This window comes from Gavialis gangeticus, unplaced genomic scaffold (genome assembly GCF_001723915.1).
Source record: "Gavialis gangeticus isolate Ggan-Ray unplaced genomic scaffold, GavGan_comp1, whole genome shotgun sequence".
In the NCBI taxonomy this organism is placed as follows: Eukaryota; Metazoa; Chordata; order Crocodylia; family Gavialidae; genus Gavialis; species Gavialis gangeticus.
Genome location: NW_017728964.1, coordinates 4140911 through 4168613, shown reverse-complemented (window position 1 = coordinate 4168613; position 27703 = coordinate 4140911). Strand labels below are relative to the sequence as shown.

General features: G+C 44.2%; 1 protein-coding gene across 3 annotated transcripts in view; it reads right to left on the bottom strand.

Annotated features, from left to right (window-relative positions):
- Positions 1-5398: 5398 nt before the first annotated feature.
- NTN1 (netrin 1) overlaps positions 5399-27703 on the bottom strand; it is a 255273-nt gene continuing 232968 nt past the window's right edge. For all 3 annotated transcript variants that reach the window (XM_019502100.1, XM_019502096.1, XM_019502106.1), the window contains one exon: positions 5399-9665. In XM_019502100.1, the coding sequence (XP_019357645.1) occupies positions 9337-9665 (329 nt within the window). In that variant the 3' untranslated portion in view covers positions 5399-9336. The remainder of the gene's footprint in view (positions 9666-27703) is intronic.

Below are 27703 nucleotides of genomic sequence, written 5' to 3'. Positions count from 1 at the left end.
TTTTTTTTTTTTTTTTTTTTTTTTTTTTTACTTCAGTCTGCATGAGTAAAGTTATCTATCAAGTGACAAGTGCAATTGGCATCACGATAGCAAAGGAAATAAGTCGCATGGAGTAGTGGAAAACAGGTTAGGGATTACTTGGAGAAGCTGGATGCTTTCAAGTTGACAGGGCTGAATAGGATACACCCAAAAGTACCGAAAAAATTGGCTGAGGTAATTTCTGAGCCATTAGCTGTCATGTTTGAGAACTCATGGAGGTTGGTCAAAGTCCTGGTTAACTGGGAAAGGGAAATAATATTGCCTATCTTTAAGAAAGGGAAGATCCAGGGAATAAGCAATCAAACAGTAAGTCCTTGATGCCTGGAATATTTGTGGAGAAGGTCATCAAGGAATCTACTTACAAGCACCTGGAGGAGAACCAGGTGATAAGGAAGAACCAGTATAGATTCACTGTAAGTAAATCATGCCAGAGCAACTTGGTTTCCTTCTATAACAAGGTAACTGGCTCTGATGAGGGAAAGCAGTAGATGTGATATATCAGCAAGGCTTTTGACATAGTCTCTCATAATATTCTCATTAGTAAACTAAAGAAATGCAGCTTAAGTGAAAGTACTGTTAGGTAGAAGTATAATAGGTTGGATCATTGTGCTTACTGAATAGTCATCAATGAGTTAGTGTGTAGTTGGCAGGAGGTATCAAGTGTGGTTCCCCAGGGATCTCTCCAGGGTATGGTATTGTTTATTATTTTCATTAAGTCTACAATCAATCAGATGAAATTCAACAAGGGCATGCAAAATCCTGCACTTGGGACAGAATAATTGCATGCACAAATACAGACGGGAATGATGGACTAGGCTGCAGTACTGCAGAGCAGGACCTGGGGGTTACAGTAGACCTGTGGAAGCCATCCTTACTGGCAGGCATGCCACAAATTAAGCCCTGCCTGTGCCCTTCCTGAGAATCACTTGGATCCTCTTCACCCGCCTGATCTGCTGCTCTGCTTTCTGCTTCCTGCCCCCTCTACCATCTGCTGTGGGCCAAACACAGAGGTTCTCCAGGGCGCTTGTGACATGTGCTGCAGGTTGGCCACCCTGCAGTAGGCCATAAGCCGAATATGGGCCAAGACTGCTGATGCTGTAGAGGAAGAGAGATTACCTATAACATCCAGGTTCCAAATCATGAAGAGGGCCCTAGAGTTGATACCAATGGGCTCCTACAGGCATGCAGGGAGCCTGCTCCGACGCACGGGAAATCCAGCGCATCAGAGCAGACTCAATCAAGTCTGCTGGCGTACAGACATTGATGCGCTCTGGCATGTCTTCCATGTCACATGTATCCATGTCCCCATGCATTCCCGTGCTGAAATAACGGTAGCAAAGAGCTTTGAAATAAAACACATTCCATGAGCTTTAGTTCAAAGCTCCCTGCTGCCATTTTTTCAGCACGGTGGTGTGCGGGGATGCTGATGCATGTGACATGAGAGTGCTTTTAATTAGCACAGCTTGCTAAGTAAAGCGCCCAGCACCACATCCCAAATGCATATAAAAATGCCCAGTGACTTGAATTTTCTCTTAAAAAAATGGAAGCCAGTCCAATGTGTTATGAACTTGTCTTTCTGCTTTTCTAAGGAAGCAACTCGGATTAAAAAGGTCACAAATAATTAACAAAGAGTAATTATTTGCCAGACCAGCTTACCTGAGGACATGATGGATTGTCTATCACCTGTAGGCCCTAAATTGAGACTGGATAGCTTTCTGAATGAAATACTTTCTAAATGAAACTCACTCACGTGGAGGTTATGAGCTTGATTCAGGCAGAGGTCGAACTAGATGGTCATAATGGTAACTTCTGGCTTCGAAATCTGTGACTACAAGGTTCTCGCCCTTATGTGATATAATAGTTTTGCTCAGCCCAACTGACTTGAAACAAGAAAATAAAGCAAGGTTCAGAAACTGTAGTGTAGAAAAGGGCTGCCACCATTTTAAAAGGTGATCTACAAAGCTGTCTACTGAATGTATTAATCTTTTGACTACCTCAAGAGAAACTTAAGTGAGGAGGACTTCAGCTACACCATGGCTGGTTTTCAATTTCAAGCAGATGCAAGTAAAAAAATGCCAAGCACCTCCTAAAGCATCAGGTACCCAGATAGACTTAGTTACTGATCCCAGAACCATCCTCGTGAGAGGAGTTTCCGTGTCCTGTCAGAAAAACTCATTGCGCTAAAAATCTTGACTACTTCCTGTACAAGAAAAATTCTTATTTTGTCTTATCAGAATTGTGCTTCAAAACCTCACACTTTTTGATGTATTTATCTGCACAACACTCTTGTGAGGTAGGGAACTGGTAAACTAAGGCCACCCAGGAAGTCTGTGGTGGAGCAGAGAATTAAAAGTAGGTCTCCTAAGTCCTAGACGAGTACCCTAACCATTGAACCATGCAGCCTCTTTTATCTTATTAACTTAAGAGGTGGCTTCAATAGAAGATGCTTGCACAATGGTCCCCATGTCTATCCTCACCTTAAGCGAGCATTCGAGGGTGGTCATTCGTGGCTCTGCCAACACAGCACTCAGCCAGTGCATTCAGCCAATGAAATATTTTCCTCCTAAATAGGGTCATAGCAAAGCAGGGCAGTCTAGTGTCCTGCTCAAGGCAGGATCATGCCTGACTAAACTACCCTAGTTGGATGCTGACAGCCCTTTGTACCCCAGGCTGGAGTGTACCAGGACCCAAAGAGGAAATTCAGAGCCAACATTTCCAGGGTTGGAGATGCCACAACTTCTCTAGGTAGCCTGTTTCAGTGCTTGACTACCCTCATGGTTAGACGGTTCTTCCTAATTTCCAATCTAAATTTTCTCTGCTGCAGTTTGAGACCATTGCTCCTAGTCCTGTTCCCTAGGGCCACCAATCTCATCCTCTCTATAATCACCCTCCAGTTATTTGAAGACTATTACCAAATCCCCCGTCAGTCTTCTCTTCTCTGGATTAAATAATTCTTGTTCTTTGAGTCTTTCCTCATAAATTGTTTCCCAGGCATTCAGTCTTTTGTTGCTTTCTGCTGGATTCCTCCTAATCTGTTCACATCTTTCTTGAAGTGTGGGGCCCAAAACTGGACACAGTGCTCCAGGTGGGGCTTCACCAGTGCTGAACAGAACGGCCGAGTTGGTTTTCCCTTTTCTGTTGCTTTATGGGCACTGTCCTTGGGATAGAGCTTCCTGGAGTCATTTGCTGCAGAAAAGGGGAATTCACCACTCTGGACTCTGTAAATTAGTTTGAAGATGGGATGACCATGGGGTGTGGACAAACTGCAGCTCCTCTCACAGACCCCATCTGTACCAGAAGCAAAATTTCCTTTCCTAGGGGGCGGCAATCATGTTGACAGTCCATTGTACCCCCAGGACTTGAAGAGCTACTTGAAAGTGCAATATGCACTGGGCACATTAAGAGCACCAGCTGGATTTTTGTGTGAAGCAGCGATTCCCAAACTTTTTAGACTCAAAGCAACCTTCCATAACTTTTTAGAGTTTAGCTATACCCCATTTTAAAAATGAATATATAGTCTCTTATTCATTATTATTATATCAAATGTAATGCAAGTATGATACTTGCCCCTGTAAGTTGCTGGCAGTGAATGCTCCCCTGACTCCACCCAGCCACACACGTTTGCTTCCAGTGTGGTAACTGGATGCCTTGCACTTGGCTCTAGGTCACCTCTGGGAATCAGCAAGCCAATTTCTGCCCTTAATAACCCCAGGGCTGCCCTCCCCCCTTGAAATCCAGCCTAGGGAGCTGCAACAAACATCCAGAGACACCTAAGGGCAGGACTGGGCTGCTGGCTCTGTCTAGCCAGACAGGATCAAATAACCATCTGCAGAGGCTGCTGCACATGTGGCGTGTAGGGTGTGATGAGGAGTAGGCAATAGGACATGAGGTCTCAGAGGAGACCGGCCAAGGGGGATCTGCTCAGAGCAGAGTGGAGAGGCAGGTTGTATTGAGGGGCTTTGGGAAGTGGTGGCCAAGCTTGCTGGTGAGGTAGGCACTGGAGTTTGGCAAGCCCTGATTCACCCCAAGCCAGCTGTTATGGTGGCCTTGATGAAGCTGATGTGGAGCCAGTTGGCAGTGTCCTTCAGGCCAGACTGGACAGGGGCTGCTGCCTCAGCCCAGAGCAGTGAGGGAGGAACCTGTATCACCTTCAAACATACAGACACCAGCCTTCTAGCCACAGACAGGTGTACACAGACTAGGGCCACCAAGAAGAAGGGCATCCCATGGCACCCTTTAAAGGATCATGCCGCACCCCAATTGAGAATCACTGGTATAAAGCATTGATGCTACCTTGCTAGTGGATGGCTTTGATAGTTCTGTTTGTCTGCCCTTGTCATTCCACCCTAGATGTCACTGGTTCATCTCAGATATTACAAGCTAGCTACAAACCAGCCTTTACAGTGGCTTAAATGAGAAGATTTGGAGCCTGCTGTGCTACTGTAACACATTAAGAGGCAATTGGAGGTGATATGCCAGTAAAATCAACCCAAAAGAGGTAACAATTTGACAGTAAACAAGACAAGAATGTCTGTTCAGTTCTTTTGTGCCCATGCTGGCTCATTTGATAGTGCTGAGATCCCATTCTCTGCCCTTGGGTACCACTTGCTGTATGAATTATGGTTACAGGACCCCTTTTGAAAGCACTGATGGTTCCAGGAAGTCCTAGCCCTGTCCCAGTAAGGGATGGGACTTCAGGAATCCTATTTCCACATGGATAGAAATGAAGGATGTAGGGAGGGATGTAAGATCTGCAGGATGGACTAGGCAATTGCTAAGGACATACAACTCCTGTTGTCCTGGAGTCCACTCTGCTGCATTAGTCATTCCTGTCCCAAGAAATAAGCAGAGGCCTAGCACTAGGGGAGAGGTGCTGTTGAGCACCTTACAAAAGCCCTCTCTTGAGAATAATCATGCCAGTGCTGGGACTGTCAAGGAAGGATTTCATGTAGTTGCCTTGGGGACCCCTGGGCCAAATGAAGCAAGCTAACAAGGCAAGACGGGCAGGCTTGCTGTGCTGCTGCCGTGTGTTTATATGCAGTCTCCTCACCCTGGGGAGTTCAGTCTGGCAGCTTTCACCAGCACCAGCTTCCCCTAGAAAACACATCTCTGAGGTTTGCAATAGGTGCAAACAAGTAGCCAGATTTCCATAAGTTAATATTAGCCATTTCACACCGTCCTCTCAGCTGGTACCACAACTGATACTCATACAGGCTGCTACGAATGCTTGAATATTGGGCATTCCCACCCCATTAAGAGTGGCCATACACAGTATTCTGGGAGATCAGCAGACCATGTCCCATTTAGCCTAATAAGCCCCTTATTCAAAAAGCTATCACTTAAGAGACTGATCCAGGGAGAGGAGAGTTTACACAAGTTTATTCAACTGGTTTCTTACTTTAGTTCTACCGAGTGGGTGCTGAACAGTTACAAGCTCCTTCTGGTTCAATTACAGCCATCTAACAAACAAAAAAGACAACTTGGAAAAAAAAATAAGAAAATCCACAACTTTTTCACGTGTCATTAAATATATTCATATATAATAACCATAATATATTAGTATGCATTGTAAAGAAACATTGCCCAAAACAGTATGCAATGGTCATAACTAAACAACATTTACAATTCAAGATATTAACAGAAATAAATCAAAAACACAGGTTTCCCGACAGGTCTGTGTAACAGGAGAAAAGGTGGGTGTGTGCAAGGGAAAACAGACACAAAATGTAACAAATTAAAATGAGACGAAACAACTTTTGTTCACTGCTACTAGTGAGTGATGATTGTTTTGGCATTTCAGCTGCTTTCCAGAATCACTTTGTAGGCACCGCAGCCCTTTTACCCTGTTACAAATTCTATGTTACCTTTCCTAAAAGTACTTCTGTATTGTTCTGCGCTACTCAAGTTGCTGTAACATTCCACCGCTGTGTGTAACACTTAATGGTAAATGCAGGTGCAGGATCCTGAAAGACCCCTTGCCCCTTCCCTGTGCTTCCAGGAAGCTGATTTTTCTCTCATTGTCCATTATTCTTTGTTGACTCACCTGGAAGAATCAGATGACTTGTTTCATTGCAATGGAAGGCCCTCAGCTTAAGGTGGAGAAATACAGCATGTGATTTAATTAGCCGATAAGCCACCAAACCAGCCACAGATCCATTTGCTTTTAGTTGATGAGTGGACATTTATAAATTCCTTGGTGGCTGCCTTATTGTCATCTCCACAGTAAGATCTGTCGGACCCATCCAAGGAACAACTGTGGCTAGGGAAGTTACTGTTTAGCAGGTGAAATCCTGGCCCAGCTGAAGTCAAGAAACAGGATTTCTCCTTGGATGCTTGTTCTTAAACATAAAGAAAGGAGAGGGCCATAGGAAATAATTACTTCGCAAGACACCCCAAAAGTTAAACTGTTTTATTCTAGTTCAGTCAATGGAAACTGAGGTTGTATATGTTACACATGCTCATTATTCTGCATAACAGTATTACGCACAGCTAAAGAGGTACTTGTTAACTGCAGAAAGAGCAAAACAAACCCCTCAGGCCTGCTGATAAGCGCAAAACTTCAATAAAAATATGTTATTTCATACTAGTCTTGCATGTGGGCAGGGGCTTGTTTAAAAAAATCTACAATATTACATTTCTGGTTAATAATCAACTTTCTGAGCTCTAATTTGTTTTACACCTTGTGCTACCTATACGGACAACTTCCGGGATTGCTTATTTATTTATTTATTTCCCTCCTAGTGTGGGGGGTACCAAAAAATGCCCCATTGCAGCTTTTCAGAATACAAGCATCTTCTGTTGAAGAAGATAATGTGTTCTTCACAGTCCTCTGGGCATTCTTCTAAAAAAGATTCATAGCAATAGATAGAGGATTGGGCTTTTTAAGCTGAGTTGTTTTTGTATTGAATGCCAGTCTTGATGACAGGATATTAATGCTAGCTCCAAAAACCAAACACAGAAACGTGTGCAATCCTACAGCTTCCCGGGTGGAGCCTGCAGCGTATCTGACTGGGAGGCTGAGCTGTGCCAAGGAGGACCCTGCCACTTTTGAATGGGCATATTGGAAAAGCAGGTTCAGGGGACTGTGCCAACTGGAAGTCTGAGATCCCACATCTCTGCTGGAGATTGTGCCAAAAAACTTCCCTCCTTGAGCTCCCTGGAAAAATCTCAGAGCAAGAGTCCTGCATGAAAGCTGATTCCAAACCTGCTGATCTCAATGAGAGTCTTTCCTCTGACCTCTCTGGGCTGTAGATTAAGTTCAAATACAAATAAAACAAAAAGAGTGAATCTTCCAGGGTACTTATTCACCCATGTCTGCCTTGTGCACATGCTGGTGACCTGTACTGTCCTTGTCCTGTACCAAGTATCCATCTGGCCCAGACGGGTTTTATCCATCTGCCTCTTTCTCTTTGCTCCTTCCACAGGAGGTCAAGTGGGACACTTGATAACAGGGTATGGTATCAACTCTGGGTAGCTGAAAGCAGAGCAATCTGAGTGAATGCCACTGACTTGAATTAACTCCTTCTGTTCTCCTGAATAAATGGTTCAACCTTCAGTGCCACCTCCTTCAGTAATTAGGAGAGTCAATTTGTATGTTGGACCCATACTTTAGCTCCATCCTCCCATCTGTATGGGATCATTTTGACCAACTTGTTAGGCTCTTAAGTCCATAGATATCTAAGAGTACGATTTCAAAAAGAGCCTGAGTGATTTAGGAACTCTAGTCCCATTTATCTATGAAATCATTTGCCCTTTCTGGTGTCTACACTGCATACACTAACTCTCTGTTTCTTTGAGAGAAAAAAGGGGTTTGGGAACAAACACTTGCTTTTGTTGGACACTCACCACTGGGAATGTATTTCCTCTATTAGCAAGTAAGCTTGTTTTAGAAAAGTCTCATAATTCACAATGAAGCTCAGAGGAGCTTGTTTCTCCAACCCAATCTCAACTGCCCAATCCCAACACTGTGTTTCACTGGGAACCTCTCCACTTTACACCTATTTACATTCCTGCCTTGCTTTATGGTAGTTTATGTCATTATATAAATATTGTTGATTGCTATAAAACAAGGCAAAACCACTGGAAAATGTCATAAAATAGATGTTTCCAAGTTTCCTAAACGGAAAAATATCAGGGAGGTTTTGATTATTTTTTTTTTTAGCATTGGCATCTTAGTTTGATTTTGAACTGTGTGCCCAAGCTGCCTCCTGTTTTGTTATTTTACATGCTATTGCTTGTGTGAGTTATTTATCTGCAGGCAGACATCCTTCATTTTTTATGAGCCTAACATGGAAGCTAAGAAATCCCTGCATCCTGGTTTGACCAAAACAGAACTGCCATAATGTGCACGATGGTCTAGGCAAAGTCTGATTGGATTGGTCCCGAGCTCCCACCCACAAAATGAAGCGGTAGTAAAGTTTTGCAACAGTGAGGCTCTGGATATTAGCAACACCTACAAGGCGCCAGGGAGAGTCAAGGGCAATAACTTTCTCTATGGACTCTGAACTTAAGACATTCCCTCTTCTGTAGTGAAAGACTTCTGCATACCTAACTGTGAAAATCTTAGCTTCTCTCTTAAATATTGTACAGCAGGTAATTGATTATTAGAACTATATCTTATTGAAAAAACACTTAAATAACCTATGTTAGTTGATCATCATATATATCCTCAGTGATCAATTTCTATTTAGTTTCCCCTACCTTAGCTGTCTCATTCAGTCTATGCAGAGGATGTGTATTTTGGGGTGAGGGGAAGTTAATTTCCAGCATTGTTGTCAATCAATTTCTGACATGGTCAATTGTTTCTGTGGCTAGGCTTTGGAACTAGCAGACATCAGCAGTTTTAAGGCAGTTTGGTGTCTCTTTTCTTCAACACATAGGGGAGAAATAAGCAAGGGGATGATGGGAACTGGTAACTGAACAAGTATCTGCTTCTCCGTGATCGAGGTGTTGCACGCCCCGTAGCCAACCTCTGGTCACAACATTCCTATTGCTTTTGTGATCGTCTTTCCTGTTATACGAGGTGCAAGCTTGGCAGTCCCATGAAAGTGATTCACCAATATCCCCACAAACCCAGCCTGCCCTCCCCCCTGGATGCACACAAACTGCAAAGTGAGTCCCTTCACAAAGTCCCTACCCCCAATTCTATCTGCTCCAAGTTCTACACAAAGCAGCATGCACAGTCCTTCTCCCTCTCTCTCTTTCACTCGCGCACACACACACGCACTCACACCTGCAGACACACACACACACTCTCACACACACAAACACACCCTCTCTCTGATGCCATCTCTTCCTTTAGGCTTTCTTACACTTCCCCTTCTTTTCCCGTTGCTGGAACTTCCTGAGCCTCCGAGCCCACGTGTCCCTCCACTGTATCACCAGACTGGTTTTGTCTGCTATGATGCCACTCTGGTCAGGCGAGTCCTCATTGTTGCCCAGCAGTAAGTACTTCTTCATGGGTTTTACTTTTGGGCACTTGCATGCAATGTCCTTGGAGTGGATCCACAGGCTCTGGTCCCCACGCCGTATCCGGTTGCTTCCCTGTTTGTAGACAGAGATGATATTGACGGTGAACTTCCACCAGTCAGCAGTTTTTTCAGCCTTCAGGATGTGGATCTGCACAGCTGGAAAAAGAAAGCCAAGACAAGAAAAGATGTTAAGAGGCTTTTGTTGATCCCAGTAGCAAAGCACTCTAGACAAAAAAACACTTCATCTCTAATGGTCGTCCTCAGAAGACATGGCCAAAGGTAAACACAGCTTTGTGACAGCCACATGTGAAATTTGCTGCTGTTTGAAGCTAAGTTCCCAGAGACTAAATGTCCATGTTACAAAAAGGTTTTGAGTGTTGGTGCAGTCATGATGGTTCAGTTTATATATGAGAGAATTTTTTTTATTATATCTTGTATTGGACCGACTGTATAGTTAAGAGGTTCTCAGGTCATGTTACACAAGTCACTGCTGCAGTAAGTTGCCATTTAGTGGGCTGTCTCTCTTCCCTCTTGAAGAGGGTCCCACAGTGTCATGATTAAGGCTTCTTAATGGGCTTTTTTGGGGGAGGTTACCCTGTTGCTCCTGAGGCATCTGTTTTGAGGATAAGTACAGGGCATTAGTCTCTTTGGCCATGCACGCAGGAGACTTCGAGACGATACAATCTGAGACAGCAGAATCATCAGTTGGGGCCTGAAGTTAAATAGGGTTTGACTACACCTAGCTGACACAGGTAATTGAAGCTGACCTGAATCAAGCTGGTCACTTGCCTTATGCCAGGAAAAGAAACTGCATGGAGATGCTGCTAGCTGGCCATGGTGGAGTGCAGATGATAGCAGCAAAACCAGGGCTGAATCACCAGAGCCCTGATAAGGGAGCACTGTGTGGGGTCAGAAAGTTATGGGCTAGTCTTTAGGGAAGGATTCACTCCTGGGACAATCTCCCATAGGCAGGAGTGAAAGCTCCATTAGAAGAAATGGACAGCTCTACCCAGCAGAGCCGTGCACAGGCCGACTGGACAGGACTTCTCTGCTGCTCCTGTTGTGGGGTCAGGAAGCCTCTTGTTTCTGTCCTAGCTCCTGGCCCTCTCCAAGCACCGACACTGCACATAACCTGTAGATCCACCACCTCGCAACAAATGTATGCAGGGATCTGATGCCTCACAGCCCCCAGCATGCATCCTGGGCAGATTGGCTTGCACAGGAGGCTTCCTAGGCTCAAATCCAGCTTAGCATTGCTCCTTCCTCAAGCCTTTAAAAGTGTTTGCCCTGCTCTTTGCTATGGTTGTTAAAATAATTAACCTCATCTGCATGTTACTGTAGAGTAGAATAAGCCTGTGTGTAATGAATGGTGTGCAGAGGGGGCTATTTCAAAGAGCATCGAGTCAGGCTCATTTAGAGACAGTTCTGTTTCACTTCCTACTCTTGCATTCCTAATGTTCACAATTTTTTCTGCTACTATCTCAAATTCAGTCTTCCCAGACATAAGGCTCAGAGTAAGTTTGGAGGAAACATGCACATCAGTGCTTGGAGATCTTGTGTCAGCAATGCCCAAAGCATAGCTCAAGTCTGTCCTCCAGTTTACTAGGAGGTAGTTTAATTGGTGTGGCCCACATGCACTGTTAATGTGAAAGAACCAGGGCTGATGTGCAGCAGCACCTCCATGACTTATGTTGCTTTACCTCCAGTGGTGATGTCCGCAGCAAATAAGGGATGTCTGTTCATTTGACCTATCCAGTTTTCCTTACTTTTCTTTCAAATGTTTCTGGGCATCCTGAAGTTTGAATTAATCAGACCCAACTATTATGGTAATGGTTTCCATGTTTGCCTCACCAAGGGATTTGATGCTTATTATAAACTTAAAATAATGAAATAAAAATAAAGTGGGCTTATGTTTGGCTGAAGTCATAAAGGTCATAATGGTGCCAAAATCATCCCCTTCCACTTACAGAAATGGGGGCAGAAGGGAGGGGAAAATACACCCTCCAGAACGCTTGTTTTCCACGGGCTGGGCTGGGAAGGAATCCCAGAAGAATAGAGCTGGAAGGGAACTCCAACCCCTTGCTCAAGGCAGGATCATCCTGCTTAAACCAACCCAGACAATTGTTTCTCCAACTTGCTCTTAAAAACCTCCAATGACAGAAAGTCTACAGGCCATCTAGGTAATCTGTTCCAGTGCTTAACCATCCTCATAGTTAGAAAACTCTTCCTAATATCTAAACTAAACTTCCACTGTAGCAATTTAAGCTCATTACTTTGGGTCCTGTCCCCTGAAGACAGAGAGAATGATTCATCTCTACCATCTTTATAACAACCTTTGTATTTGAAGCCTGTGCCCTGGAAAGTGGGATGCATGTCACTGTAAGTTTTCTTCAGCATTTACTCAGCAAAACGGCTGCTTGTGACCCTGTTCTCAGAGGCCCTGTCATCTCACTGTACCAGAGGGTTAGAAGGGGTAGGGTGGTTGCAAATGCAGTGGCTGCAAACAGCAGACACAATCCTTACACACACAGAGTATTTTAGAGCAATAATTCTAGAGTGGCATCAAGACCTGTCCTCCTGCACCTCTTAACCTACAGGGCTCTACTATTTAAGCTAACTAGTCTCCTCATCTGAATGCCCTTCTCTTCACTACCCACTCACCCAGTATATTGTTCAAAGCACAAAACCATTTGCTCTTGAAAACTACAGTCTGGCCTTAGGAGTTCAAGAGAATATCCCTGCTATGCTCAAATATATAAATCCCACTCCCAAGAGTTAGGCATGAAGATTAAAGGACAGACACTCCCCTACATCTTTACATTGTCAGTTCCTGCCCTTTGTGTACCATCTTCCACGACAGATATCTTTGTGGGTGGGGGGCACAAAAACAGCAGATTATGCTCCTGCAATTGGCAGAGAAGCAGCTGGTGCTACCCTGGGCACCACACAGCTGCCCTGGGCACAGAGCTGTACTGCTACACCTCTGGTTGTCACAGACCGGCTCCATCCCCACTTTTATTTTATGAATGAACATGGATTTTCTCCACAGCCCTTACTTTAGAGCAAAAATGAAGCCCTCATGCACAGTTACCACTAATTGTGCAGCACCCACTAATGCTGCAACTTCACTATACCATGTAATACTGGCATAAATAGCCAACTGGTCTCCTGGGCTGTGTGCAAGGCCATCCTTAGGGCACTGACAGTCTGGCATGTCAGGCTGTGAGCAATTTGCATGACCTGTTATGGAAACTACATGTTGAATCTGGCACGGGCTCTCTGAAGTGCTCTGTGGGCCTTTTGTATACAAATGGTCAGCCTTTAGGGAATATGCTGTGGGCCTGATACAAATAGGATGGGCTCAGGTGCCAGAAAGATCCAAGCCTTCAAGAGCAATTAGTCCTGGCTCTAGAATGACATACTCTAATGCAGTCATTCCTAAACTGTGGTTTATGGCTCACTGGTGCTTGGTGAGGCCAAAGCAAGTTGTCTACAAAACACACTGGGTACGCCATTTTCAATTAATAGTTTGACAACAAGTTTGTAGAGTGGTCAGTGAAAAATGCTGGTGCAATAAGTAAGAAGGCTTCTGTGCCACTGAGTGAGACTGCCTTCACTGGAGCCGTCCAGGACTGCTTGGGGAGCTGTCACATGTGGCTGAGTCATTCATTCTGTCAGTCCTGTTGCTGGGCGTGAGAAAGGAAATGTGAGGCATCTTATGGTGCCATCAGCCACAAGTAACTCGTGGGTAGCCCATAGGCAGAGACTTTGGGCTTGGTGTTTACCCTGCCTGCCTCATCTCTGTGTCTGTCATTAATTTAGTTAAAGATTTTGTGACATACTTTGACTTTCAGGTGAGTGAGATTATCTCAACCGGAGGATGCAAGATGAGCAGCCAGTTTAAGGATGACCAAGTGACTCAGAGCTTTGCATTACCTTGAAGAGTGGTTTAAGACTTTGATCTCTTTCCAACCTTAAATCTGTTGCATTACGTGTCAGATAAGTATCGTGGCTTCCACCAATCCTCAGCATGTATCTATAAATAGCAGGCAATCAAGTCTCAAGCTCTGTTGAATAGTCTTGGACTAGAAGATATTCTGCAGTGGAATAGTAAGTAATTCACCTAGTCCTGGATGTGAAGGCACTGACAGATCTGTCTGAGGCCCCTGTTGGATGGGAAGGAAAGTTCAACCAAGTCAGGACTGAGATATACTCACAGAACGAGGGTATATTCCCAGCGGGGGGGTGATATGACGACCCACTCTAAGCACTAGCCAAGCAGGACCTTTGTTGGCACAAGAAAATCTGACAGTAGGCCAGTCAATGGCAGAGGGCATAACAAATTGGACATTTCCCAAGCATGCTGCTTACAGGTTTGAATGGGGTAAATATTGTAAACCCATCCTTCAAGAGGGAGGCAGCAAACCTGGCCTTCTTGGGTAGACTGAAACAAGTTCTGGTAACGCATCCCTTGCAAACAGCCATCTCTTAGATGAGAAAGGACATACCTGAGATTAGATGAATCAGCTGCAGAGAGAACAGGTGGCTGGAAAACAGTCTAGACTAGAACATTGTACCCTTTATTAACACAGGACCTCAGCAGCATTAACAGCACAGCTTTGTAGTACACACCACCAGCTCCTGCCAGTGTGTTACAACTGATTAGAAAACATGCTTTTAAAAAAAGGGTGCTTTGTTAGGTATGGGACTAAGATGCATCTAGGTCCAAACGATCAGATTCCAGGGTATTCAAGAGTCTTCGATTGGTTCACTTTTGGATGGGAGAGTTTTATACTTATTCCGGGCAGACCGATTAAATGCTGTAACAGGTCTTTCCTACTTCTGGGTGAAGTGCTTACAATGATGAGGAATAGTAATCTACTTTGAATTTAGGCCCAAATTCTATTAAAGCTGGGTGCTTCTTCACAGCCAAGGACTTGATGCAGCCCTGTCTCCATTTGGATGCCAACTGAGTGATTAGACACAATGTCAGTGCAATGAAATCTTCCCCCATTAAAGCATAGTAGCAATATTCAAAGGGCTTTATATTACCATGGACAAATGCAAAATACAAAAGTTTTGCAGGATATACATAAAACTAATCCTCTATTTCATGAGGATGTGACCATACAGTCTTGTCAGATACCTTTCCTAATGCAAGAGACTAAATTATAGAGGATCAATTAAGAAGCCCAGTGGATAACTGGGATGGGCAAAATCCCGGCACTGCTGATCTCAGACCATAAAAGACATAATCCCTTTATCTTTGTATTCAGAAACATTTTTGGTTGAAAAAGATGGAGAATGGCAGTGAAACAATCCCAAGTTCCCGTCTCACTGCTGGGTTTCAGCTTTCCTGTTCTACATCCCTATTCAGTTTGAGGGAGGCTCTCAGGTAGCCTTCAACTGATTTATAAGTAAACTGAACAAGCAGCTCTTCCAGAGAAAAATACTAATCCCACTGCCCAGAATAGCAGAAATGAATAGCTATTATAACAGGTAAATTAATGCCAGTCAATCCACACTGCACTCTCCCATTCCACTTCTTCTTAATAAGCTCCTACCCATTCTTTTAGTAACAATGGCTGCCCACAGTGTGCACAGCATCAATGACAAGGAGTGTGAGGGAAATGGAGAAATGAAAGCCTTCACCAAAACGCAGCAGAAATTTAATCTCATTTCATTAGACTGGGGGTAACCCAGATGCTAGGAAGGATGTGATTTCAGCCTGAGTGCTACAACATCAGGAGAGATCATAAGCAGGTTTGATGAGGTTGCAGCCATCCATCTTTTTTGTAGGTAGATAAGAAGAGTAATGGTTCAAAACCATATAAAGGAGAATCCCCATTTTTTCCCTGTATTTGTGAGAGGAGTTGAGATCCACAGCTAGCGTGTTCCTCAAAGAACAGGTTTGTCCCACCTTTAATATGGCAAATGTGCAGAATGCTGCATCTGAATATGTCAGGGCTTAAAGCAACACGGTCTGAACACCAGACTACAGCCCTGCTTAGAAAAGAACATGGGTCTGCAGACTGCTTTAGAAGTGGGAATCTCCATTTCCAGGACCATGAAAAGGTGATCCAAATACCACTGCCATCCAGGAGCATCTGCTGATATATTAGATGGGTCAAACTGGTGAGTATGTCTGCATACAAACAGGTTGTGCTTTTTTGCTTGACACTGGTGACTCTACATATGTGGACAAGATTTGTGAATGATGGGCATGACTACTTTCTCTGTTGTCCTTTCCTGCCATGTTGGGTTGATACTCTAAGGAATGGTGGGACACAGCTAACGACAGAATGCTGCTCAACTCCGATAGTCTTCTTTCCGCTTGGAAGCCCCCTGGGACAGTTTGCAACCACCCAGCTGGCTCAGGTGGGCAGATGCATGAGCAAAAACATCTGTGTGGGGATGGGATTAGAGGACTCTAATCTAGCAGAAAAAGGCATAATGAAGTCAATGCTCAGAAGCTGAAGCTAAATAGATTCACATACAAAACAAGGTGCAGTGTTTTAAAAGGAAGGTAATTAACTATTGGAACAACATAGCCAGGGACACGGCGGATCCTCTTCCTCTGAAGTCTTTAACTGAAAGCTGTATGTCTTTCTAAAATATATTCTATAATTCAAATGGAAGGGATAGAATTTATACAGAAGTTTATGAAAAAGAATTTCCCATAGTATTTTTGTACTACTGATACATATCCTTTCTGACAAGTAGTACAATCTGTATCCAAACATTTTACAGCCTTACAATATGCTCAGTTCTAAGAATGGAGAATGTTGTGTTTAATTTAGCTGAGCCAAGATACCTAGCTCCAGTTGAGGTACAAAGTGGGAAGAAACATTGAGATAGAGCAAACTAAGATCACAGATCTGTATGCCCCAAATCTTGATCCAGACCCTATTTTTGTGCGCGCACTGTTTTTCTGGGACAATATATTAATTCATGTAAACATACATGGAATGATTCAACAGAAGGTGGCTAGTTTGCCTCATATCACTGAATACCAGTGTACATTTCTGATCAGATACACTGTTTGGCCGAACAGGGCAGCTCTACCTAAGCCTCTATATCACTTCTTGGAAAATACAGGCACAACATAATACTATATCGTGTTTGTATAAAGACAGCATGGTTCTCTTTGGCTTCACATAATGTTCAAAATATGAGGTCAAAGCTTAAGCTTTAAGAGTTTGGTGTAGAAATGGTGCTAACTTTTCAACTCAGCTGCTCACATTTCAGAGACCAAGGGGAGATGCCAAGAGTAGCCATCTGGGCACCATAACCAAAAAGCTGAAAACTCAGTTGATTTCATTCCACAGAAATCCCTAGGTCTGTTTTGGAAATTTTCATTTATAGAAGACAGGAAGAAAAAGCTGTATGACAGTGGCCTTCTAGAAAATCTGGGGAGAAATTCGGCACTGTGCTTTTCTACTATCTTGTATGCATATGATGTCTTTCACTCCAGTATAAACTACATACTTTCACCCACCATTGACATGCAGACACTTCTAGGGTGGAATGCAGAGACTATCTAACAGCAGCCAATACCACTACTTAAACATTGTTAAGAGGGGACTTTATGTCATGATCTGAAGATGGTAAGAATAAGACTTTTCCTGGTCTCCTCTGAGAAGATGCACAGATGATTGGAAAAGGGCAAATACAGTGCCCATCATTAAGAAGGGGAAGAAGGAGGATCCAGGAAATTATATAAACCAGTCAGTCTGACCTCAATACCTGGAAAGATCATGGGACAGGCCCTCAAGGAATCTATATCAAAGCACAGAGAGGAGAACAAGGTGCTCAGGAACAGCCAGCATGGATTCACCAAGAGCAAACTGTACCTAACCAACTTGATTTTCTTCTATAATAAGGTGACAGGCGGTTAGGGAGAAAGCAATGGATGTGATGTACCTTGGTGTGAGCAATGCTTTCTATGCTGTCTTTCATGACGCTCTCATTAAGAAACTAAGAAAATACAGACTAAATGAAAGTACTGTAATGTGGATACATCGTCAGTTGGATCATTATTCTCAGCAAATAGTCATCAATGGCTCGATGTTTAGTTGGGAGGAGGGGTCAGGTGGTCTGTCCTGGGTCTGGAATTATTCATCATTTTCATTAATGATTTGGATAATGGGATTGTGTACACGCTTAGCAAATTTTGGGATGACACCATGTTGGGTGGAGTTGCAGACAGTCTGGAGGGCAGGTCTGGGATCCAGAATGACCTGGACGGATGGTCTGCAATCATTAGATAAGAGTGCATAAGGGCAAGTGCAAAGTCCTGTACTTGGGACAGGATTATTGCATACACAAATACAGCTACGCTGGGCTGCAGTATTGCAGAGAAGAACCTGAAGTTTACAGTGGACCAGAAGCTGCATATGAGCCAACAGTGTGCTCTTGTTGCAGAAGACCCAATAGCTTTCTGGGTTGTGAACAGGCGTTTCACTTGCAGATCAAGGGAAGTGATTCTTTTGCTGTATTCAGCACTGGTGAGGCCTCCTCTGGAGTACTGTGTCCAGTTTTGGGCCCCGCACATCAAGAAGGATGTGGACACATTAGAAAGAGTCCAGCACAGATCAACTAAAGTGATTAGGACCCTGAGGAGCAATCTTTATGAGGAGAGGCTGAAAGAAGTAGGGTTATTTAGTTTGAAGAAGAGAAGACTGGGGGCGGGGCGGGATTCAATAACTGTTTTCTGATACCTGAAGGGTGATTATAGAGAGGATGGAGATCGTCCTATTCCCTACAGCCACAGAGAAAAGCCTAAGAACAATGGCCTCAGATTTCAGGAGAGGAAATTTAGGTTGGAGATTCAGAAGAACTTTCTCACTGTAAAGGTGGTCAAGCATTGGAAAGGTTACCCAGAAAAACTGGAATCTCCAACCTCGGAAATTTTCAAGAGCAGGCTGGACAGACACTTGGCTGTGATGGGTTAGTTAGGAACAATCCTGCCTTAAGCAGAGGTCTAGACTAGATGACCTTGTGAGGTCCTTTTCCAACTGTACTGTGACTGACAAAGGTTTTTTTCCAGCTCCCTGGCGTTAAGACATGGATTCTGGTAGCTGTTTGCCAGGCAACTGCATGTTGCACCCTAGAGTTCATGTGCTGAGTGCAGGCTATGAAATATCTGAGTGACTAGCTCTCTCCAGTGAGCCATGCTCAGTACGTGGTATGCACCAGCAATTGTTCTAGGCAGAATCACAAAGGAGCAGATTGCCGGGGTTCACATGGGTGCTGTTCCATCTGCATCCAGGGCTGGTCTGTGTCGACACATCGCCCCGGGAACTGGTGCTGTGCTGGGACCTCCTGATGGAGGAGAAAGGCTGCTTTCTTGTACAACATCACTTGACAGGTATGTCTAGCTCTAGTTGCATGCATATTCAGAAACCTTCTCTATCCTGGTTCATTCCAAAATCTCCTCAATGTACCCCCCAAAAATAGGCATTGTAATTTTCCATGCTGCCCTGTGCCTGCGTTCTACTCCATTCTGATTTCGCCTCGTTTATAACACGCTGCTTTCAGCAACAGTAACTGAATGCCATTGCTGGTGCAACTGAATTAAGCAGGGGACAAAAACCAGAGATTCTGGGCCCTGAAGTTTGCTCAGAAAGCCGTAGACTCTAGTGATGCCGTGAAGTCAGTGATAGAGGTTGCTCAAGCTAGTGATGTGTGGTGCAGTCGGAATTTCCATTCATAAAAATGTCAGTGCTGTGGTTCAGTTTCAAACCACATGGAGTGGAGGAAAACTGCTTTTATTACTCGAGTAACAGAGCAATCCAAATGTTGCTGCATGTTGATGAAACAGATGAAATCTGGAAGCATCTTGCTTTGGCCTAGTTATGTATTTGTTTCCTCTGAATAGCTGTCTGTCAAATAATGTTCATGGTAACCAAAAGCAGAAAATGGGAAGCACCAGAGGAACCCAGGGTATTTTGTGACTACCTCACTTCCATTTTTTTTCCTTCACCGATTGTAACACTACACTTCTTGCTAAGTTGGCTTCCAGGAAAGTAGCCTTGTTGGGAAATGGTTATATAGGCTTCATGTGTTTATTTGCTAATTGTGAGAGGAGAGGAATCCATAAAACTAGACAGAAAGAAAAAAAACCATTCGAAGTTACATACTGGAGAGCAGACAAAGTAAAGAGAGATCACTTTATGAAAGATCCAAGCTGGCTTAGCCCAAAGGATGTAGCATTCCACTTTTTCTGTTTTCTGACCTAACTTTGTAGTTAGCAACAAAACACTTTTGACTGAATTTTCAACCTTTTTCTAAACTTCCCTCCTGATTTACAGTCCAGCCTCTCCGTCCACTTGTCTGTCTGTAAGATTTACCACATCCCATGTCAATGCCAGAGGGACTCAGTGTTTGTTATATATGTTGAAAAAAACCCCCCGTCCAAACCAGCAACACAAAAATCTCTAACCTGTGTTGGTGATGATAACTGAACATTAAAGGTGCAGAATTAACATTTGGAGGAGCAACCCATCTGCATTAAAAGCCTTGTATGCAACATGTTTTAGTGCTAAGATAGGAGGGGGGAAGAATTAAGTCCACGAATACCTTTTTAAAAAAATTGCAAAATGCATGTACTTTTAAAAAGTATGTCATAGATGCCAGATGCTTTCATAAAATTCTGAGCTCTGACTACATATTTCCCAGAGTACTGTGAAGGTAAGAAAAAGTGAAGATGAGCCAATTTTTATTTTTTTTGGAAACAGATCTTTCCAAAAAACCTTAAACCTTTGACCTGCCCAGATCCACACTGACAAAATGGAGAAAATGAATGCAAAGGAACCAAGCAGAGGTGGTTACTGGAAACTCAGTCTGTCCAAAATACAGTCTATATTTTTTTATGTCAAAGTCCCCTCTTTTTTTAATAAATGAAGTGGAAGGACTGAAGGCTTAGGTGAAAACTTGGCTGGCACAGCCATTGCTATGCTCATTGACAGAAAGTTTTATGTTCTAACTTAGCTTCTAGATCATGTGATTTCCTGAAGCTGAAGGAAACCAAGTGGCCCTTCTAATATTGCTTCCACCAACTGCTGGGTCGCTGCAGCCAAACATCTATCAACCACACATGGGGTTCTCCAAGGAAATCTCTTGCAACTCAAAAGAAGAGTAAAAAAAATCAACCTTTTCTCTTTGTTTTTGCAGTAGATGGTGTGTACTGGGAAGCAATGTCCCACAATGGCATGTCAATGTCCTCTAATGAAACTTAGATTCCTAGGGGCCAAATCTTCAAAGTCATTTAGGCACACTTTGCATGATAGGTACCTCCTGTGATTTTCAGAAGTACCTAAGCAGGTTAGGTGCTGAAGGGGCCAACCGATTTTAAAAACGTGTTGAAAATCTCAGGAGATGCCTATTTGCATCTTACACTTCCAACACTAAGGGCAGAAACCTATTTCTCTCTCTACACCCAAACAGCAGTTACATAGCTATGTAACCACCATTTGTGGCACTTTGGCAGTTTTCGGTCCTAGTGGGCAGGGTAGATGCTCAAGTGTCCACATGGACACTGACCATATGCAGGAGATTGCTCTCTAGCCAGGGGGGTGTGCAGCTCTGTACATGTTTGTAAGCAAGTGTAAGTCCCACAACTGTACCCTGGCACAAATCCATGATAAGGAGTTGTTAGATACCAGAGGAGGAGCCTCTCCTATATTTTGACCCAATAGGGCACTAACTTAGAAAGCAGAAGAGCCTTACTGTAGCACCCTCTTACCTAGAGGTTTGAATCTGGAATCTGCATCTCTCCAACTTCCCAGAACAGTATTTCTACCACCACACCACAGGTTAGATATTAGAAAATTTCCCTCCCCAGTTGGCAGCTAAGAGAGGGAAATGTGTAGGGCCAGTAGGAAGCAGATAAGCCAGGAGGGGATGTTGGTTTCTAAATGGGGCAGAAACTTCCACACTACTCTCACACTTACTGTTCATTGAACAAATAAAAGTACAATGGATCAGCTTCACAAGGAGGGCTGGAGCAGGTACTGGTTAATGCCTACCCTGTGGCCTGGTGGTTAGCGCACTGTGCTGGAATAACAACTCCTGACGAGCTACTTTGACGTCATTTCACATGTAGGCAGATAGGAGTTTGTTGCCTCGGGTAAGGAACTTCAGGTGCTGGTTAATTTAACACCACAGGTGAAATCCTGACCTCATTCAAGTCATGTCATTAACTAAGGATTAGGATTTCATGCCGTAAATGCATGGGATTACCCTCTGCACCTTCCCTTCAGTTGGCTTCCAGCACAACAGTCTGCTTCGGGTCAGTCTAGGAAACTGTATTCATTATTGAGGGGGAAACGGACCCAGTTCCAAACGGAGAGTAAGTTTTAGGCCCAGTGCCCATTAAGATGGCCTGCAGTGCCATGTAGTTACACCAATGCGCACCTTTGGTGTGAGAGCTGCACTGATGCTTACATTGGTGTCTCATTGCTAAATGATTGGTTTTATATTGGTTCATGAACACACGAGAACTTCACTAATAGAATTACATTCCTCTAGTGTATGATATAGACAGGAACTAAGATTAAGGGCCCAGCTCGCTATTTCTCTTCAACATGTGCCATCATTTACAGCTGTACAAATGGTTGTTAATGTTGCACGTTTGCAGATGACTATAGCAGTGTCTTCTGCTCATTTGCTTGGGTGTAAATAAAGATACAAATTGCAGTGAATTGGCCCCATTGTCAAGGTGCAGGGAAAAGGAGAATCAGGACAGACAATAGAAGGCATTTTCCTGACAGAAACAAAAGGCACTTGTAAAGGCAAGCAAATAATGTGATGATAAATGCAGCTTGGCACCTTACACCACTTATCATTCTGGCCCCACTATCTGCTTGTGCTATAACCCAGTCTAGTCATTTGATATGAACTCAAAAAAAGCCTTGTTTGAATAGCTACATGGCCATGATTTAGCTCTGCAAACATCTGCCATACAGCAGCTGAGGCAGAAATTCCACTTCCAGAAACAACATCTGAGACTATTCTCCCTACGTCCACTCTGCTGTGCAGCCAGCTCCTTCTCCGTGTGGCAGCTCCCAAACTCACCATGGAGGATCACTCTTGCACTTCTTCTCACTGATTTTTCCTTAGATGACACTATTACAGGTCATCGGGCACTGCCTGAACACTTCCCAAAGCCAAACTCTAAACCCAAAAAAGGACTGGAAAATCAGCAAGGTGCGTCATCGTCTCCTGGGCATGAGTGAGACCCACAGCATAGTGCAGGGTGGCCAACCTCCAGCATATGTGCCACAAGCGGCACAGGCAGCCTGTGTGTGTGGCATAGAGCAGATCAGGGAGGAGACGAGCAGCAGATGGGGCAAGAGGCATATATCAGGGAGCAAAGCAGAAGATGGGGCAGAGGAGGGGGATCAGAGTGGCACTCGGGGAGGGTGCAGGGCAAGGCTACCAGAAAAGTTTGGCCCCCAGTGACCAAGTGTATCACTGCAGCAGGAAGGCAGCTTAACATGGGGACAGAATGTGGACCAGACCTGTGTTTTTCAGTTACCTGGCAACACCTCCCAGAGACCCACAGAAGGCAGAGAAGCCAATAAGAAATGTTTGCCTAAAGGATAAAATTGCCTGGCAGCTCAGACTCTTCACTACATTAATCTGGCCCATGGGCCTGGCGTTTAAATGGTGTCACACATTTAGAGCAGCTGTATTTCACAGGGTAATAAATGACGCCAAGGAAGATGTTTATATAAGCAGAGTAGGAAGGGATCATGAAACATTCCCCATTCATCATGAGCAGAAGCAGATGGATAACCCAGGGCTAGGGCACATCCCTCTCACGCTTCTGATTGCAATTCAAACCACTTGCTGGTCACTCTTGTGGTTTATGGTCTCCTGAGAGACTTTTAGGGTTGATTAACAACTTAATTGTCTCCTTTTTGCCCCCTTCTTTATCCTACTGGGAATCTGCTTTGCAATGCACACTGCAAGGCCAGTGCAGCAATGATCAGGACAGACGCACACTTGCCCATGGCCTGTTCATTCTTCTGTCATTTGGAGCCCCAACCAGCAAACAGAGAGATCAAATCAGCATTCAGCTGAAGAAGGATTTGACAAGCCAGCTGGTTAACAGTGCTGGTAACCTCTCTCAGCAGGGAAGAAGGGACTTTCTCCGCTGCAAGGCATCATCCCCATTTCATTCACAGCAGTGCTTGCACTGTAAGCCACAAAGCCCACCCGATGATCAGAGGGAAAGTGGATTAGCCTGAGCCCTGGCACTAGGGAAAACATGATGGGTGAAATTGCTGTAATTCGTAATTGAGGCAAGCTGTTGAAGCAACCAGCGGGTGCCCCTTAAGCAGCCATGTGATGCTGCTATGTTCCAGCAATGTACCCCCTGAGGGGAGAACAAAATCAAATGAGTCACAGTTTTCACAGAGATCCTGCTGCAGGCTGGGCTGATGACACCAGTTTTCAGCATGGAATGGCTCCTGTCCAGTTCCTGAACAGAATACCTTGGGACCGCACAGCTCCAGTGCTGACAGCAGAGCAGGCATCTCCCTGGCTGCCTTTGCCTGATTGTTTTCTGTGCACTTTCAAACAGCAACTAGCTGTAACATCCTGAATCTGTCCCTTTACCCAGCATTTGCAAAGCAGGCTGCTGCTGCATCTGGAGAGCCCTGCAGGCAGGACAGGTGCCCTGAGCAGGCCCATTGCTCCCTCAAGCCAATGAAATGTGCAGGTATGGAAGGTGAAGGTTAATCCCATAGGGCAGGGACAATTAGGTTAACACTGGGGAGTTTTTGGCATACATGTTTAGGGCCAAATAGAAGTCCTTGCTCTGTTCAAACTCTTTAGTCCAGCAAAAGGCAGTGTGGCTTCAGGGCTTATAATTCAGTTATTTGATAAAAGAAGTATAAAACAAATTTTTGACACCCCATAACACCTGCTCTACACACAGAGTAGCCCCAGGTTAACCAGGTGGCAGCTGAGAACCATTCCGGTAAACCGGTGAAATGCTCTGTGGGAGCATGCTTAGATCCGTTTGGTGACACTCTGGCTGTACCTGCAAATTAAAAACTTCTAAGCACAGTTCTGCCTGCATAGAAAGGTCTGTAGCAGTTTAATTTAAACACTTATTTAAATTAAACCAGTTCAACTCCTTTCATTGTGCTCACATCCCTTTTCATGGGTGATACTTTTAGATATGTGTCCCTGGGAAATGAAGTGTTCTGCTTGAACACAGGACAGGCATAGGCAAGCCATCCCACCCTATACCACTAACATGCCTCAGCCCTGACCTGAAGGGGCTACTGCTCCAGTATGGAAAAGGGTTCAGCTACTATTTGGTCCCTGGTCCCTCAGAAGAGGCCATAGTTTAGAGTGGCATTTACACAGGCTGGCTGGGAGCTGAACTGGAACCCACCACTTATTTCAGACCTGTTGCAAAACAGCCATCAGATGGCACTACTGCTCCTGCTTCATACTTTATAAAATTTAGTAGTCCTTCCCGGTCCAGTTCAGGTTACAGCCTCATGTGATCTATCTCCTGAGGTCTTCCAATGGTCTGGCTAAGGCAGTACAACCAAAAAGAAAGCTCTGGAATTTTTTTTTAATGTTTCATGTCAACATCCTAAAGGATAAAATGGAAGCACCAGTCTTGACACCTGCGGTCAAAAAATCATGAGTAAGGTTTCTGTTTTCTGGTTTTGGAATCATCCAGATTCCTGTTTTCATGCTTTTCTCTGCAAATATAGAGCTTAGGAATTTACCTTATTTTTAATTAAAACAGAAATTCTTGCGTGATAACATAATTCCAGAAGCTGAGACTATTAGAAAAGCACCAACTCTCTCAAAAATTGTCAATACTGTACTTGAAAAGGGCAATACTGTAAGAATAGCCTTGCTTCAGTGTTCATCTTTAAGAAATAGTGTTCAAAATACTGTGGTGTCAGGATGGGAGCTGACTTGATTGCCTTTACTGTGTGTGCTGAAAAGAGTGTTTCTAGCTGTTCTTTCTACTGAAGTGATTGTTGTTTTAAGGAAAATAGTGCCTGAACTGAGTTCTTCCAGTGCTTAATTGACTAGTGTTTATTTGTAAAGTGGTCTGAGCATCTCAGGGCTGGACGCAGGCATGGGTGAACCGGGCGGCTGCCTGGCACCCGGACAGAATGGGGGCCCAAAAATGATAATTTTTCCCCCGTTGTCCGATTATTATTATCATCATTTCTGGCAAAGGCAGGCCCCAATACTAAAAGTTCTCCCAGGGCTGCCAGAAGTCTAGGTACAGTGCCGGAGCATCTTGGACGGCAGGTGCTGGCTTAGGCTAAGCAGGGGGCTTGTTTGCATCTGGAAGAATCTGGGTTTGTTTTTTCTTTTCCAAGAACTAAACTAAGAGTGAACATCCAACAGTGAACTTCTTGGGCCAGGCTCCACTTCATCCTGACACTGAGTTCTGGAGAGTTTTATCATAGACATACATACTAGGGCTGTGCGAAATTTTGCTAGCTGTTTCATTTCAACACTGTTTTAACTCATTTTGAGGCTGAAACAGCAAAATCAAAGAAAAACAAAGGGCGTCAAAACAGCCTCGAAACAAAACGAGGCTAGTCGAAACGTTTTGAAAGTTGAAATGTTTCGACCATAGCGCTGGGGATGGGAAATCAGTCCAGCTGGGCTGACTTCCCATCCCCGGTGCTAGACTGGGCCGGGGCCAGAGAGTCAGCCCAGCTGGGCTGACTTCCCACCCCCAGCCTGATCTAGCAAAACGTTGACATGGCATCGAAACAGACTCATTGTTTTGACAAAGCAAAACGGAAGGGCTATTTCGAATGGAAATTAAATTTGAAATGGACCGCTGTTCTATGGAAGCCTTGAAACTCAAGGTGAAACAGAACGGTCCCATTTCACCCAGCCCTAATATATTCCACTGCTATGCACTGTAAAGCTTTCTTCTGCCACCTAGCACCACCACAGCAGTATCTGAGCACTTTACGGAGAACAACATATTCATTCTCACCGCATCCCTGTCATGTTTGGCAGTGCTTTTCTCCACTTATTGCACATGAAGAGCTGCCCAAGAAATAAGCCAGTGTCAAGGGCAAGCACTAGACCTAAATATGCCCAATCAGAGTCCAGAGCAATTCAGAGCATGGCTTATTTCACCTGAAAATCAGAGGTAAGAGGGAAACTTCTGCAGCCACTGAAGCTGATGAGAGCAGACATCAACAGGGGCAGAAACAAGTCCCAGGGGTGGGGCTGACATAGTTCCTTAGTTTATCCAAACCCTTGAAGTTTAGGGGGGAATTGGATCAGATGGGTCCAGTTCCCTCCTTCCTCAAAGGCAGAGTGCACAATATTATTAAAATATGATTTCAACCCTGTATTGTTATTTTATTGTTCTGGTTCCCCAGTTTCACACCAGTTTAATATTAGAGATTTATGAGGTTTAATCTTTTCTGTTTGAAAGGGTGTGACCCATCCAGTCACTTTCCTTTTCACACGGTTTAATTCATTCCTGCACCAGTTTTATTACAGCCCTGGAGGAGAGGGTTACCTCAGTGCTCCTCTCCCCCAGAAGTTTCCTTTGTCTCAGCGTGTTCCAGAGCATATGGATGCAGTTATGCTAGGGATTTCTCAACAATTTACCACCACTCCAGGAACCTTCCCCTGACTTCAAAAATATGGTTTCTTCATATGAATGTGTTTAGGAGATCTCCATTATGGGGAGAAGCTTGTGGGTGCCCCCTTCCCTGCCCCCCACAGCTGCATCCTCAGCAATGATCATGTTAGGTTTCTATGAAGAGTACGTTTTTTGTTTTTTTTTAAAAAGGTCTTTTGAAAACATATTTTGATTTTTCCATGAGGCCTTGCCAAGCTGTCTTTCAACAAAGGGGGTGACTAACTGAAGTCTCCGTGAAGGAAGGATTTTTCCAAGAAAGGGCAGAGTAAGAAGATGATCTCACCTTTCAGAATAGGATCTTACTTTCTCCACCCCCATCTTCTTTTTTAAGTGCTGACTGGAAAGGGAATGGTGACTCAGTGGACTGGACCAAGGCAAAGTGAAGCCGGACGGTCTGCCGGGCAGCCTGGTGTGCAATGGCATTTGAGTGTCTTGGGCCAGAAGGCCTCCCTGTCCCATCCTTCCTCTCTGGGCAAGTAAAATGGAGATGAGGGCTGGGGAGCAGCTCCTCCAACTCAAAGTGCTT